Genomic DNA, 16,844 nt, shown 5'->3' with positions numbered 1-16,844 from the left:
CACCAGGACCGAAGCTCATACAAACAGCCAGCTACACAGCTTTACCAACTTTACCAACTTTATTTTTTTATAACTCTTGTTACAGACAATAATTCATAACACCAATGACTACAACTTAACTCACCACTCAAGACCCTCCAACCAGTGGATTGACGTGACATTACCCGAAATGTTAGCATTCATGGCTATGGTAATCTATATGGGTCTAGTAAAACTCCCTTCAAACACAGATTACTGGCGAGGAAGTAATCTGTACAATTTGCCATTCCCTAAAAAGCTACTCACCGGATAAAAACTGCCAGTCCTTTCATCTCAGTAGCTTGGAGAACGATGCTGCTAATGAACACAAAAGGGCGTACCCCAGAATTTGATCATCTCTGCAAAATAAAGCCACTGTACAATGAGATAAGGGATGCCTGCAATGCAAACTATCCCCCTGGGCAGGACATTTCACTAGATGAGCAGATGGTTGTCTCAAAAGCACGTATCGGGCTAAATCAGTACATGAAAAATAAGCCTGTTCGCTGGGGGAATAAACGTTTTGTAATTGCAGACTCGAGCAATGGCTACACATGGGAACTTAATGACACTAAATTGCTTGGCACAGGGTACGAGCTGTTTGTAGACCATTTCTACACAAGTCCCTAACTTTTCTACAACCTCGTTCATAAGAGGATCTGGGCATGTGGAACCATACGCACAAACAGAATTGGTTTTCCAAAAACAAAAATAGTCAGGACTCTAACTCTTCCCGTGGCAGCATTGGCTGGATTAGAAAGGACTCCCTCCTCTTTGTCCAGTGGAGAGACACAAGAGATGTGTTCATGTGTTCAACTATCCACACAGCTCATGCGGGGGATACCGTTCAGAGGAGAGCATCTCTGTTCCACCAGCAGTGAACGAGTACAACCTTCATGTGTTTTATAATCAACCATCTTTTATGATATTTGAAATTAAATAAAATATGTGGCTCAATGTTGTTTTGTTCTGTCCATACAGGTGCATGGGTGGAGTGGACCTCTCTGATGCGCTGATCAGCTATTATAAAGTCATCCACAAGACCAAGAAGTGGTACAAGACTTTTTTTTTTATCACTGTGAATGCCTTCCTTCTTTACAAGTATATCACAAAAGGTAAAGGACAGGTACCAATGCACCAGAAGTCATTCAGGGAGACACTTGATGAAGAGTTGGCAGCGGTTGACAGACCTGCTCCACACAGAGCACATCACAGTCCTGTAGATATCAGGGGAGACAGCACCACAGGTCGTCTGAGGTGCAGACATTGCCAAGCGAAGACACCTGTGAAGTGCTCTTGGGCTTTTTGCAGAGTCGAGATTGTTATAATGAGTGGCATGTTGCCAATAACCTGTAACTTTTTTTTGTTTGTAAATAGTTATATAGTGTGAGATACTACATAGTGTTTTAATATATATAAAAATAATATAGCACTTGTTCTGTCTCTTTATTTGCACAAAGTATAGTGTCAAGAATTGAAAAAAAAAAAAACTATAATGTTTCAGTTATCTGTCAGCAATGATTGACAGTGAAACTGGATAAGGAATAATAGAATAGCTCTAAGTGTAAACTTTCATTAGAGACCAAAATTACGACTGTACGTTAATGCATTCAAGAATAACAGCATTTTATGTGTCGATAGTTACAAAGGGCTATTTTGAGTCTCCAAGTGGCCTTTTTTGGGAAAGCGACATAGACATAAACTTACATAAACATGTGTAAAACATAAAGGTACTGTTATAAGATTGGTAAATTTAGCTTGGTAAGGCTTCATGGTTTGATCCCAATGTGTTTTCCAGCTAATGGCTCCCAACTATAGTCATCTGCAGGCATCTGGTTACAAATAAAAAGTAGGCAGAATGTTTTCCCCCCTTTTTTAGTGTGTTCCAAATTATATTACTCAATATTAAATTCAAATTAAGTTTATTTGTATAGCGCTTTTTACAATACAAATTGTTACAAAGCAACTTTACAGAAAATTATGTTTCTACAATATTTAGTAGTAGCTTATGGTGTTGACTGTCCTGTGCGCGTATGACAGGATTTTTCAGAAAAACTAATACAAGACATAGTCAGCCAGACGATGAACATTATTAATATTATTAATAATTAATAATTATAATATGATGCAGTCACACATGTAGCAATATTTGTTAGTTCTGTTTGTTGATTCAGGGTTAGCATCATCCCTTCTCAGGTGTTCTGGATCCAGACTGGAGCTTGTGTAAATCCTAGTTACCACGGGATGTAAATCCCCTGCAAAACATATCAGTATTATCAGTAAGACGTACAGTGATTCTGACTATATGACTACCTTAGAGTGTCATCTTCCAAAATACACCAAAACCATGCATATACTCCAAATGGTTCAAGAACAGTGTGCAATTAACTTTGGGTATGTCTTTTTTTAGGCATTTTAGTCAAATGTTACAATATTTGGAATATTAAAAGGTTAACCCTATGTTTATTCTGGCAGGGTTAGGATAGTCAAATCTAGCCAAAATGGTGAAAAACTCACCTGCCCGCTGGTTGAAGTTGGAAGGATGTAGAAGACTCCCTTGTGGTTGTTCTTGTTAGAGGCTCAGATTATAGTCATAAGTAAAGTTCAATAAAAATAAAAACAAATCTCTTGTTTAGAGTACAAACAATAAAATATCTTATATCTTACAAACCAGTTAATGCAAAAATAAAACAAAAATTCATCTTAGCTTAGAGTTCTATTATCAAACTCTTAACAGTGGTAAAAGTTTCCATTTATAAAAATGTAAAAAAAAAAATAATAATATTAATAATAAACATTGGGGAAAAAAGAGGAAACAATACCTTTTTTTCGTAGAGTATGTTTGTGACACAGTTAAAATCCTTCTTTTGAATTTGTTGTTTGAAACATTACTTGGCAATATTTTAAAGATATTATTATTATTTGGTGTTTTGCATGGTTGGAATATTGTCAACCGGTTGGGAGATTTAAGTCCTGTTCACCAGGAATTTAAAAAATAAATCATTCAATGGATGCAGAGACATACCGGGGGAATCCCACCATCTCCCACTCTCTGAATATTTTGTCTCATGATTTAACTACGTGTAAAAAATGTTTTGTAGTTTTTACTCGGGAAGGGAACTGTATGTTTTTCTAGCATTCCAATAAATATGGATAAACCTGAAACATTTAGAGATGAATTTCATTTACAAGAAGGAAATGTGCATACTTTTAAATTGACACCTGCCACGGTGTTTCGCTCTTTGAGTGTGCCCTAAAAGCCGGAGTTAACATACTTGTTTATCTGTAAAACAATGCTACAGTCAGTTATTCTCCTTTGAAAATGTGTGTTCTGGGCCAGAATGTCTGTGGGTTTTGGGTTGTGAAACCCACCCACTGCCCGTTTACCCAACTCTATTTCGACACCCCGGGTTGCCAGTTGGCAGAAAACACTGCCTATTTCGTTTCATTCTATTTTATGACTGATTTTGGGAAAAATTTGCTGTATTGTTCAAATGGTGTGAACCGTGTAATGCATTGCAAGTTTTTGAACAGCTGATCACAAAGTGTGAACTGCCGACTTTGTGAATAGAGTTTTGGATAATTATATATATATATATATATTTTTTGCAAATTGTGAGAAACACCGGAATAGTGTTTATAGAGAAATAATTTTTCATATAGTTTAAGATATTTGGCTAAGGGTATGGATTTATGTCTCTTGAGCAAATTGAGAAAAACTGCAAATCTGGATTTATATATACATTTGTCACATGAACTCACTTGCCCATTGAAAAGTGTATGCCATTAAAATTACAGAACATGTCCCGGCCCCTTTTCCTCATGAAAAGGAAGTTATCAACAAGTTATGTAAAGTTTTGATCTTTCTAACGGTTGACAAGTTAAATAACCTGCAATCTCTCCTGCACATAGACAGGGATATCTAATTACTTGAATGGAATTGCTAAGTAAACTCACCCCACCTCAAAGTACAGAAATAATGAAGGAGATGTGTCTTAGCATGTTAAAGGAAAATGCATTCTTGGCTGCTGGTGTTGTGTAATGATGCAAGATGTCCCATCCTGTCAGATATCTTTTTTTCTAAACATAATAACCAGGTCAACACCTCCAAAGAAACCAACCTTTCTCTGTCTGAAATGTCAGTAAATTTATTTACTCTTAATAAACTGATTAAAAAAATTAAATTACATTTATTAATAAACAGTAATTTTCCTAGTAGCAGAGGTGCCAGAAACTAAATCATAGACTACTAAAATAGAGATTATGTATATAATTATGACTAATTTGTATAATCAAATACAAAAATAAAATAATTTCTTCTATTTAAATGAGTACTTTTGCATCATATCATTTTCCATGTAAAACATATAAACTGTAAAGTGTTGATTATCTTATTGAAGCAGGAAAAAACCTTTCAGTGTAATACTTAAAAAAAAAAAAAAAAAAAAAAAACTGATGGTATATTTTTTTCCAATTGCTGAAAACATTTTCAAGGTTTCAGTGATTTAATGTATTATTATTCACATAAGCAACATACAACATCACAAAACACGACTGAAACACAGTGGCTTATATTCACAGTGAATATGGGGATAATGTGCACGGCAAGCACATGTCTTCACATCTTGAAAAGACACAGCATTTTGTTTCCCTTCTCAGGGATCTGGGTTAGATATGTAACCAGAGATGTTCCCTTTCGGAGTGGCGCTGCAACGCTGCATCATGTTAATTCTACCAGAAAGACTCAAAGGGCTGGTGAACACGTACTTATTCCAGAATGAATTAACTGATGGTAGTGAGCTGCATTTATTCATGTCTCGTTATATCTCATTTACTTTACTATTTTTCCTGTCAGAGCCACATGTGCGCGGTTGTTCAGAATTCAATATAATTTCTTGCCATAATGCAACCATCATGTTATTGCAGTGCTAATTTTGTTGCCATTTTGTTTAGCATTGTAACATTTAGCATTCCTTATGAATGCTTATACACTTACTTACTAAAAGTAGTTTGAATGTAGCTAGCTAATTCTTGGTAGTATCTTGTAATGTAGTTTGCTACTTATTCAGAAGTGTAGCTTGACTGCAGCTTGATAAGTTACAAGCTAGTAAGTTGTTAAGCTACAGTTTTAGAGTAGTTTCCCCAAGTTCACCTATTGTTCATAATGGATCAGCACAAATAGAAAGTTCTGAGCTCATGAATTTAATTTTTTGTGTTGTGTTTGATGCACATTTTGATGCCTTGATGACGGGGGTAAGTGGCTATCACTTAAAGCACTGTGGCTCAAGGTCAGAAATTCATAAGCTGAAATGTATACACTTTCTCTTTCTCTCTCACACACATAAAAAAAAAAGATTTTTAAACCTTTTAATACAGTAAAATAATATTGCGCTCTGCAATATTTCTATGAATAAATCTCTGACAGATACTATTAGCCAATCACTGTGTGCATAGTCAGTAAGCGTGCTGATCATCCATCGCAATGAGGTCAACCCTGCTCTTACTCTTAGCTTAAAGGGATACTCCATCCCAAAATGAATATTTAGTCATTAATCACTTACCCCCATGTCGTTCCAAACCCGTAAAAGCTTTGTTCATCTTCAGAACACAATTGAAGATATTTTGGATGAAAACCGGAGGCTTGAGACTGTCCTAGACTGCCAAGTAAAATACACTGTCAAGATCCAGAAAAGTATGAAAAGGATCGTCAGAATAGTCCATCTGCCATCAGGGGTTCAACTGTAACATTATGAATGGACAAGAATACTTTTTGTATGCGAATAAAACAAAATTTTGATTTCTAAACTACAGGAACTATAGATCGAAAGAAATGTAATAAAACCTTGGATCAATTTTTGACAAATTTAATATGTTTAAATGGTATAAATAATGCTAAATTTAACAACAGATTCCTTAGTAGCAAAGCAGATAAAAGCTATATTTACATTTCCCTAAACAACAACAACATTTGAGCAAGCTAATGGTGAGGTATATGACTTTAAATGCAGAATGCCGGCAGCAATATAATTCGCATTGTGCTAAACAGTGTTGACAACAGAATAGCAGAATAGTGAACATCCACATTATTGCACATATTCATTAAATGCTTTTAAATAGTTAAGTGCTTCAAAAATCAAGAAAAAAACAAACAAATGTTAAACCTAAGTCACTCACAAATTGTAAAACGGCTGGTGTGTAGGGTCAGCAAAGTGGCACGTGAGAGAAAATGCAAAGCCTTGGGAAAAAAAACTAAAACACATACGGGGCGCCATTATAACTGCGTTGTCACATGGCGAGGCTGATGTGCTGCTATGGAAATCAGAACGTGATTCAGGAATAATAACAGTCTCGCGATGGGGGCTCAGCTGGAATATTTTAAACTCACGTGCGAAAGGGTTAAGAGAAGACTCTTAGCTAAGAACTTTTACTGCTATTTAAGAGAACTCTTAGTGGAAAGATCAAATATTTTGTGAATATGGGGAGTTTTTTACTGTATCAAAAATAATTTATCACAAATTTGGCTGTATTCCCCAACATCCCTTTGAGCACAGGCAAGTGATTTCTGTAAAACTGTCAAAACAAAATGCTAAAAAAAATGAAGGGGTTACCTAAAACTGAGATATAGAGCTAACTGAGCATGCCCACAACAATATTCAATTTGGTAATGCTAAACAACAATTACTGTATTTGAATAATTTTAAGGGGTAGATTTAGGGTTGGGGTAGGTTTAGAAGTTAAAAAACAGAATGTGATTGTAAACAAATTAAAGTTTTAGTTATTTTATGGCAAGGTTTTCCGTCACTTCCAGCCGTAGCTGTGTCTCTTCTAGCCTCAACCCATGTATGTGCGCTCATCCATGTTATCTAGTAACGAATGTGCTTGCCGCTGGATCATGTAATTTAACCGGAAACAATGGATTCTAATTTCTAATTGGGAAGGTGACATTTAACTTTGCATAACTCAAGACAGCAATGAAACGTGTGCCTGTGTCTTGTCCATTAGTTGTATATAGTGGGACGAATTAGCCGTTATTTCTCATGGTGAGAAACACAAGGTGTGGTGTGTGAGCGTGTAAACTGGTTATGTGCGTCTCAACAGCACAAGACTGGAGAGCCTTGTTGCCAAATCACTATATTAGTCATAATGTTGACTCTTTCAAAACAAATCCACACCCAATTCATGTATTAAAAAAAGTAATAAAAAAGGTTTAAAAAAACAACAACAGAGAGTGCACCAAGAACACATTCTAATTAACCAGAGGATACACTGTTCACATCACCCAGACTTGACACGAGTCAGTGGTAAAGTTTTTAATCTCAGAGTCTTGTATGATTTGTGTTCTGATGTTTTTGATCTTATTATCTGTAATGTTGAATGTGGTGTGTGTGTGTGGTTTGGCTATTTTAAATCCTTGTTACACCTCCCAAAAGCTCCGTACACAATAATGCCCTCAGGATATCATGGCTGGTTTTAACATGAATATGTTCATCCTATCCACACCCTTTGTTTTTGTGCTATCTGTACATCAACTAGATCTTTCTGATTGACCCTTAACAAGAATTCTGCAGGCTATTCGAGCAACTGTAAAAGCAGTGATGTTTTGCAACCTTGTTCTATGTAACTCATCCTCGTAAAACACACCATTGATAACATTCCCTGCTGTTGTTATCAATTCATATGTCTATGTGAATGTTTATGGAGCTGTTAAAATACCAAAACTTTCTACTTTTCCAGGTAATTACATGTGACGTATGTAATTTACTTGCAAAATAAATGTAACTGTAATCAGAAAAAAAGTTACATTTAAATGTGTATTTAAAGTTATGTTCAATTATGTCTCTTTTGCAGATGTATTATTTTTACATTTGCAGATGTATTATCTTTACGTGAATTGCGCATCGACACTGCTTCTCAGCGCGGATAAATCAAATGTTTTAAGGGTTTTATGTCCAGTAGAGTTAGGATTATTACTTGGGTAATAGGGTCTGAATGGGGAGAGTGCAGGTAAAATTTTAATTTTCTCGAGGTCTGACTCGGCAATAAGAGGGACATGCGGTGAATCTTTGGGTAGACAGCGATTCGATTAAATTTACAAAGAATGATTTTTGCTAATTTAGAACGATTAAATTTTATTCATGATTAAATTTGATTAGATTATTACAATTTGATTATGCATTCTTTAAGTGCATAAACACCAGTATTTAACCCTTGTGGATTGTTCAAATTCACTACTATTTATGACAATGGCATAAATCGCTCAGCTCATATTACATAAAATCATGCAAATTATCATAGTTATATCTTGTTCTCAAAATGTTAATGTTAACAACATTAGCTTTGCATGACTACTTGTATTTAGTTTGTATTAACGTTACCTGTAGATTATATGTTAAAAAATGCCATTCATTTGTTAGAATAATATGAGTGCTGATCACGTTTTTTTCTTCTGCTGAGATTGACAGATGTGCAGTATCCTGCACGGCAGCCAATCAGAATTTGTCCAATTCATCCCATCCACTGTGCTGAGAGTTCGTCAGAGCACCAATGCGGTCACCAAACTTCTGCAGTTGCGTGGACTTTCACAGGTGTTGGGCGTCAATGAAAAGTGTGATATTTGATCTTTGTAACTATTACATGCATTACATTTACCGTATTTTTCGGACTATAAGTCGCACCGTATTAGAAGTCGCATCAGTCCAAAAATATGTCATGATGAGGAAAAAAACATATATAAGTCGCACTGGACTATAAGTAGCATTCATTTAGAACCAGAACCAAGAGAAAACATTACTGTCTACATCCACGAGAGGACGCTCTATGTTTTCAGTGTAGACTACAGGTGCACTGAGCAGCATCTTTGGCAGCATAGAGCCCCCTCTCATGGCTGTAGACAGTAATGTTTTCTCTTGGTTCATTTCTCTCGGTTCATGTCAAAGTTTTAATTTCTAATTATTCTTATATTGTAAATAACCTAATGCTTATGTGTGTGGACCCAGCTCAGACAAAGCACTGCTGTATTCTACTCTATGTGATAGCCAAATGGGAATGCTGTTTGAAATATCTTAGGTACAATGTGTATTTTGTTCATTATGTGTAGTAGATATATGTACAGCGTCTTGAGAAATGTTAGCTGCTACGTTGTTCAAGAATTTTCATAATAAATAACCAGGGTAACCAACTCTCATGCATTGGGTGCGAGACATGCTTCAAGCTGTCTCACGCTCTTACTGTGCCCATGTAAATCTCACGCCAAATTGGGAACACTGATTGTGATATGAAACGGTCTTAGCTTTCAAATTTTGTACGTTTTAATACTAAATTCTAATAAGAAATACCAATTTGGCATAATGTGGTGTAAATCATAAAATGTAGCACTTCACTTAAAACCAGAGCCTTTGAAAAACACCAAGTTGCGGCAAGCTTTTATGTCGCTGGGGTAAAAATGTATTGCAAATTTTAGTTCAGTAATATTTATTTAATATTTTGAGGAGATTTTGGTACTAAATGCTATTTGTGCAAAATTTTGGTCCATTAATGACTTTAAATATTCTTTTTCTAATAATTGTATTATTTATATTACAATTAGAGTAATATTTAAGGTTAAAGTAGAGGAAATGGTTTTAAATTCCAATGCAAAGAGGACAATTAGAGTCATTTTGTTGTCAGAAAAAAAAAAAAAAAAAAAAAAATCATTTGTAATGCCATGGTTTACCCACTAGGTACATGTATGGCTCTTTACTAAATATATATAGAATATTGCAAGTCTTACCTGACTTAGCTATTCATATACTTGGACCTCATTATCATTTTAGTTAAAAAATGTGCCATTATTTAAAAAATGCTTTATTGACTGAAGTTTCTTAGATCTAGTTGTTATGCTTTCAAATTTCATGCCATTTGTATGTAATTTCACAGTATTTTCACCTCCTTAATTACTACACTACTTGTGCAGTCATTCTTCCATGGTAAAATTTACTCAGGCTGATGCCATTTTTTGTATGACGTGATAATGACACCCAGATGCCTCCCAGATGCACTCAACCACTTTTATTCACGGTTTGACATGCAGAATGACACACCTGCACAAAAACTGCCCACACCTCCCAACGACCAGGTTCTCTATCTAGGATTAATCCACACAAGGCTGCAGGTCCTGACGACACACCTGGCAGTGTACTGAAAGACTGGGCTGCACAGCTGACAGATGTCCTAACAGATATCTTCAACACCTCGCTAAGCCAGGCAGTCGTCCCCACATGTCTCAAATCCAAAACAAATCATACCTCAGTACCAAAGAAATCACCTGTGCCCTGTCTAAATTAAACAGTCCCATAACACTAATTCCAATCATTATGAAGTGCTTTAAGAGGTTAGTAATGCACAACATCAAAACCAGCCTCCCCAACACACTCAATCTGCTCCAGTTTGCATACCGTCCAAACTGCTCTACAGATGATGCATTTTCATCCACCTTCCACCTGGCTCTTACCCACCTAGAAAATAAAGACTTGTATGTCCGAATTCTGTTCATCGACATCAGCTCAACATTCAACACAATAATCCCACAACACCTTATTTATAAACTTAACCTGATGGGCCTTAACAGTTCCCTCTGTAATTGGATCCTGGACTGGAAGACCTCGGTCAGTCCATGTCGGCCACAATACCTCGAGCACTACCACACTGAGCAAGGTGCCCCACAAGGCTGTGTACTCAGCCCGCTGCTCTTCATGCTGCTGACCCACGAATGCACTGCCAAGTTCAGCTCCAACCACATCATCAAGTTTGCAGATGACACAACTGTGGTAGGTCTCATCAGCAACAGCGATGAAACACACTACAGAGAGGAAGTGGCACAGCTTGCTGAATGGTGAGGGTGCTGTTGTGGCTTCTTGGAGAGTGACATGGTGTTGGTGCCCAAGGTGAGATCCTCTGTGATCAGGGAATTTAGTTCTGCTGACTCTCTCCACAGTCGAGCTGTCGATGGTCAGTGGGGGGTGGTCAACAGAGTTTCTCCTGAAGTCCATCAGTCCTAGTGCCACACCATTCGGCCAACTGTGCCACTTCCTCTCTGTAGTTAGAGCTGAACTTGGCAGTTCAGTTGTGACCGTTTTTAATGCTTAATCAATTCAATTTTTTATATCTTTCTTAATTTCATTTTATTCCAACTGATGACTATCCATTTCAATAACGTAAGCAGTATGTGGCCAATTAAAAAGAATAGTATACAACCTGTTTGCTTTTTTTGGGAAGAAAATAAAAATGATTACATATTTTCAGTCCTGTATCTTACCATCCAGAGGAGGTAAGAGTACAGAGTATGGAATTGGAGTGAACAGAGCAGTGTAGATTGCACATTAAAAGGCTAGTTCACACAAAAATAAAAATTATGTCATTGTTTACTTGCCCCTCAAGTTGATCCAAACCTGTACATTCCTTTTTTTCTGCTGATTGCAAAATAAAATATTTTTGAATGAATATTTTTTGCCTACATTATGGACAGAAATACAAAGCAAGCCAATGGTGACTAGAAACCGTTTGGATACCCACATTATTGAATAGATCTTCTTTTGCATCCAGCACAAGATATATGTTCTTCAATATTTTATTGTAATTCAATAAAATCAAGAACCTGTGCTTTGCTTTTAATTATTCTTTTGTAACCTTTATTTTACTGACAGAATTACAAACATTGGGATGTAACCAAAATATAAGTTACAGAATTTGGTTATTATTCCGGTTTTGAAACATTCCGTTATAAGCAGGTCAAGGCATTATGATTTAATAAATAAGCAGGCATCCTTCGGTTTGAATGGGCATGACACCTCGGGTTAGGAGGTGTACGTCTCCTCGGTGTGAATCCTCATGTGCCTTTGAAGGCTTCCGTTTACTGAAAAACATTTTCCACACAGTTTACAAGTGAAAGTCTTCTCTCCAGTGTGAATCCTCATGTGCTTTTTTAGGCTTCTGTTTATTGAGAAACATTTTCCACAATGTTGACAAGTGAAAGGCTTCTCTCCAGTGTGAATACTCATGTGGACTTTAAGAGGTCCATGTTCGATGAAACATTTTCCACACAGTTTACAAGTGAAAGGCTTCTCTCCAGTGTGAATTCTCATGTGCCTTTTTAGGCTTCCGTTTATTGAGAAACATTTTCCACAATGTTGACAAGTGAAAGGCTTCTCTCCAGTGTGAATCCTCATGTGGACTTTAAGGTTTCCATATACAGTGAAACCCTTTCCACACTGTTGGCAGGTGAAGGGCTTCACTCCATCGTGAATCCTCTTGTGGACTTTAAGGTTTCCATATTCAGTGAAACCCTTTCCACACTGTTGGCAGGTATAAGGCTTCTCTCCAGTGTGTATTCTTATGTGGGTTCTAAGAGTTTGTCTGTGTGTAAAACCCTTTCCACACTGAGGGCAGGTGTAAGGCCTCCCTCCAGTGTGAATCCTCAAGTGGATTTTAAGATTTCCTTGTTGATCGAAACTCTGTCCACAATCTTGGCAGGTGAAATGACCTCTAGATCCAGTGTTTTGAGATGAATTCTTTTCAGTGGTTGACCAACTGAATGATTTTTGTCCAGTTACAAAATCATGTTTCTTATGCTGATTTTTATCTTGCATGTCATTCAGTTCTACTCTTTCCTCTTTCAGCCCCATCATGTCTAGGATGAAAAAAGACATTAAAATACGAGTTAACATATAGTTATGCCATAAATAGCCATTAAAGTTCAAAATGGTGGTCAAATTCAGCTTGTGGAGGATCACAGTCATGCAGAGTTTAGTTCATACCTGCTCTATCGCTTACCAACACCTGCATTAGTTTTCAAGGAACTAAACTCTGCAGGGTTGGGAGCTTGACATTGGTGGTCTAAAACATTAAAGGGTTAGTTCGCCCAAAAATGAAAATTATGTCATTAATAACTCACCCTTATGCTGTTCCAAACATGTAAGGCCTCCTTTTATCTTCTGAACACAGTTTAAGATATTTTAGATTTAGTCCAAGAGCTCTCAGTCCCTCCATTGAAGCTGTGTGTACGGTATACTGTCCATGTCCAGAAAGGTAAGAAAAACATCATCAAAAGTAGTCCATGTGACATCACCAAAAGAATCAGTTCAGACGCTCCGTGTGTCGGTCTGCTTCACGCTGAATCACACATGTGCAGTATCATCAGCTCCTCGGTTCACGAATCGGACGCGTCTGACAGAAACGGTTCTTCACTCGTGAACGAGTCAGTCTATTGTTCGTTATCTGGCTCGGCTCGGTGTTCATCAGCAGTTCAGTCAATGTACTGTTTGAGTAAATGAATTACTCCGGGATATTGGTTTGTTTGAACTCAGAGGAAGTGTCAGCCACATTAAAAAAGTTAACATCTTAAGTCATTTGTGGATTAATGCATATTAGAGATGCGAACCGTTTAAAACGATTCAGTTCGATTTGGTGAACTGAATGATTCGTTCGTGAACCGGAAATCCAGCTGCTTTGATTTGAACTCTCTCTCACACAGACACGGAAGAGAAGACAATGCTGAATAAAGTCGTTGTTTTTGCTTTTTTTGGACCAAAATAAATTTTCGATGCTTCAAAAATATTCTAACTGACCCTCTGATGTCACATGGACTACTTTTGATGATGTTTTTCTTACCTTTCTGGACATGGACAGTATACCGTACACACAGCTTCAATGGAGGGACTGAGAGCTCTCGGACTAAATCTAAAATATCTTAAACTGTGTTCAGAAGATAAAAGGAGGCCTTACATGTTTGGAACAGCATAAGGGTGAGTTATTAATGACATAATTTTCATTTTTGGGCGAACTAACCCTTTTAAAGAAAATTGTCCTTGCTCAGTTCGGGATTTTTGAAGCCGATCACAGAAAGCAGTATCTCCCAAACTATCACAGATACCGATCTTTTTATTTTTAGTGACAATCCAGTCAAGATTTTTAAATCCAGACAATGTTATCTAAAATTCATTTTCCAGCATATATATATATATATATATATATATATATATATATATATATATTTTTTTTTTTTTTTTTTTTTTTTTTTTTTTTTTTTTTTTTTTTTTTTTACACAGTACAGTAATATAATCTTTCATAGATTCGTAGAAATCGAAATAATGGATAAATGTTGTGTTTGTGGTAAACAGCCATGGATCAGTAGCAGACTCTTTGTGTAAAAGCACAGTCCGTTCTACTTCCCCTCTTACAAGAGTAACTGCCCCATTTTCAAAAAAATGAAATTCAGGCCATGATTATATCTCTAAAAAACATGGGATCATGAAGAACGGGACCTTTAATACTTGTGTCAGAAATTATTTAAATGCAAAACCAAAAAAAAAAATCTTTTTTATCTTTTTCTTTTTTCTGTTGCTTGTTTTGAGTACTGCGCATGGACAGAGGCATTACTAAATTTTTGCGGAGTTTAGAGTGACAAATCGTTCCAGCGTACTTTGACGGCAAATTGCGTAGCCGCTACGCATAAAACGTACAGTTTGGCAGGTCTGGAATTTCAATAACGTACTTTCTAAATGCAATTTAACAGAATGAATCTTGCAGTGAAAGAATGCACTCTAAATGCGAACACAATCCATTCTAAACTACTAGAGTTCAATAACATAATGTATGTGTGTCGTAACATCTAGCTATTGGGGTGCCTCAATGCTAAGTGCTTGGACCTCTTGTCTTCTTTAATAATTATAATTTAATAATTCCTTACATTTATATAGCACTTTTCTAGGCACTCAAAGCCCTTTACGTTGTCAGGGGGTGTGCAGTGTGCAGCATCCACCTGGATGATGCGACGGCAGCCATATTGCACCAGAACGCCCACCACACACCAGCTTACTGATGGAGAGGAGACAGAGTGATGAAGCCAATCAGCGGATATGGGGATTGTTAGGAGGCCATGATGGTCAGAAGCCAATGGGCAAATTTAGCCAGGATGCCGAGGTCACATCTCTACTCTTTTCGAAAGACATCCTGGGATTTTTAATGACCACAGAGAGTCAGGACCTCGGTTTAACGTCTCATCTGAGGATCTGTTCAAGTTCAAGTTCAAGTCTGCTTTATTGTCAATTTCCACATGTACAGTACATACATACAGAGAATCGAAATTGTGTTACTCTCAGACCCGGTGCATACAGATAAAATTTACATTAAAGCCTAAAAATCTTGATCAAATATAAAATGTAGATACAACTATAACTGCACATGATCACTAAGACTTGTCATTCAGAAACATAGCTTTTCATATCATTGCTGTGCTAATGACATTCAACTCCACCTTCTCAGTCCAGCTTAATGTGAACATAACTTCTTGAGGGTTAAAGGGCTATCACTTTCAGCTTAACCCAGCCTAGACAGAATTGCTTGAGATTTTGGCCAACCGAATGTTTTATCACAACTTAACCATACACTATAAATACTTCCAAGGCAGTTAAACTTCAGCCACATTCATCGTGAATCTTGCTAACTAGGAAACTACCAGGAAAGGCGATTTGCAAAAGATTTATTAAAAAACCTTACACTTCATTCTTCTGGAGGTGAAGCTGGATCAAAAACGATTAGTGCGGAGATCAAGGGCACATTCTCTTCAGAAACAGATGTAATCCATTGTGTATTCTCAGATGTCGGGGGTAACAACTGCTATATATATCTACTGCTGTTATATCTATGTTATAGGGCTGAGTGGTATATCGAGTTTGTATGATACATCAATATTTTCTTCACAAGCGATTTGATATGAGACAATACAATTTATATTAATATATAGTAGTTTGATACAAGCGCATCTGAAAATAGAGCGGAGGACCCCGACTGAGCTGCAGCGGAGAAAGGGCATAAACCACTGATCTAAGTAATGTTTACTTCAGATGTTATCTGCAGTGTTTACGGTCTTTTGGGACAGGATAAGCGATATATTTAAATCGTGTAGGTGGGTGTGTCTGCTGCGCACTGACGACACAGGTAACGATCAAACACAAAAATGGCTTATTTCTTTATGTACAATTATTCAGGAATTATTAAACAAACGTATTAGTATCAGAAATGGATTTTTATATATTACAATGAATCATACAATTATGTTGTTAATATTTCTCTATAATGAAATAAAAAATAATAATTTACTATCTGGGAAATAAAGCTTTGTATTTATTTCTTAGATCCGTACTGTATATAGTCAGTTATTTCTCTGAATAAATTCAGATTTCAGAACGAACACTTTGTAGTTTGTTATATGTGTTGAGGTCATGTCCCTCTGATGTTTATCATGTTCATTGATGCTCACTACTGTAAAGAACGTAGCTTTTTAATAAGTAGGGGAAATTCCCAACATTTAAAAAATAACCGTTTACATGCCTAGGGTGTTTGCATTGTAATTATGTACAGTGATACTTCATATTTATAATCACTGACTTGTTTGGTGAAGTTTTCTCATTGAAAACATACAAATTCCTATTAATTCAATGGAACTTTTTTCGCACACCAATATGGCGGCGTGGCGGCTTCACTTTAATGACGTCATGAGCAATCCAGTTCTATATTATAGATCAGTGGCATAAACCAATTCGTTCTAAACATGGGACAAGCTTCATATTAAGGCTTTTAAGACATGGTTTATAGTAATGTTTCACATATTAGTTTAAGCAGCTCAGCCGTCACAGAAAGGCTGCACAGTTTAATGTGTTAGAGATGTGCCGTCTTCCTGAACGCATAACTTACACATTTCACAGGTATATCCTCCATCTGTTAATGACAGAAATAGGAAATATTTAAATATTTTTGTCAGAAGTGCATGAGCCTTCTAAGATTCTCCGCTA

General features: G+C 36.6%; 1 protein-coding gene across 1 annotated transcript; it reads right to left on the bottom strand.

Annotated features, from left to right (window-relative positions):
* Positions 1 to 11,658: 11,658 nt before the first annotated feature.
* On the bottom strand, positions 11,659 to 12,911 carry LOC113066892 (gastrula zinc finger protein XlCGF8.2DB-like). The gene has a single exon (XM_026239005.1). It carries the CDS (start codon positions 12,789 to 12,791, stop codon positions 11,850 to 11,852), a length of 942 nt encoding a protein of 313 aa, XP_026094790.1. The 5' UTR covers positions 12,792 to 12,911; the 3' UTR covers positions 11,659 to 11,849.
* Positions 12,912 to 16,844: the final 3,933 nt, after the last annotated feature.

This window comes from Carassius auratus, chromosome 4, assembly GCF_003368295.1.
Source record: "Carassius auratus strain Wakin chromosome 4, ASM336829v1, whole genome shotgun sequence".
NCBI classification, from domain to species: domain Eukaryota; kingdom Metazoa; phylum Chordata; class Actinopteri; order Cypriniformes; family Cyprinidae; genus Carassius; species Carassius auratus.
Note: the sequence above shows the minus strand (reverse complement) of the source record. Positions and strands in the feature narration are given on the sequence as shown.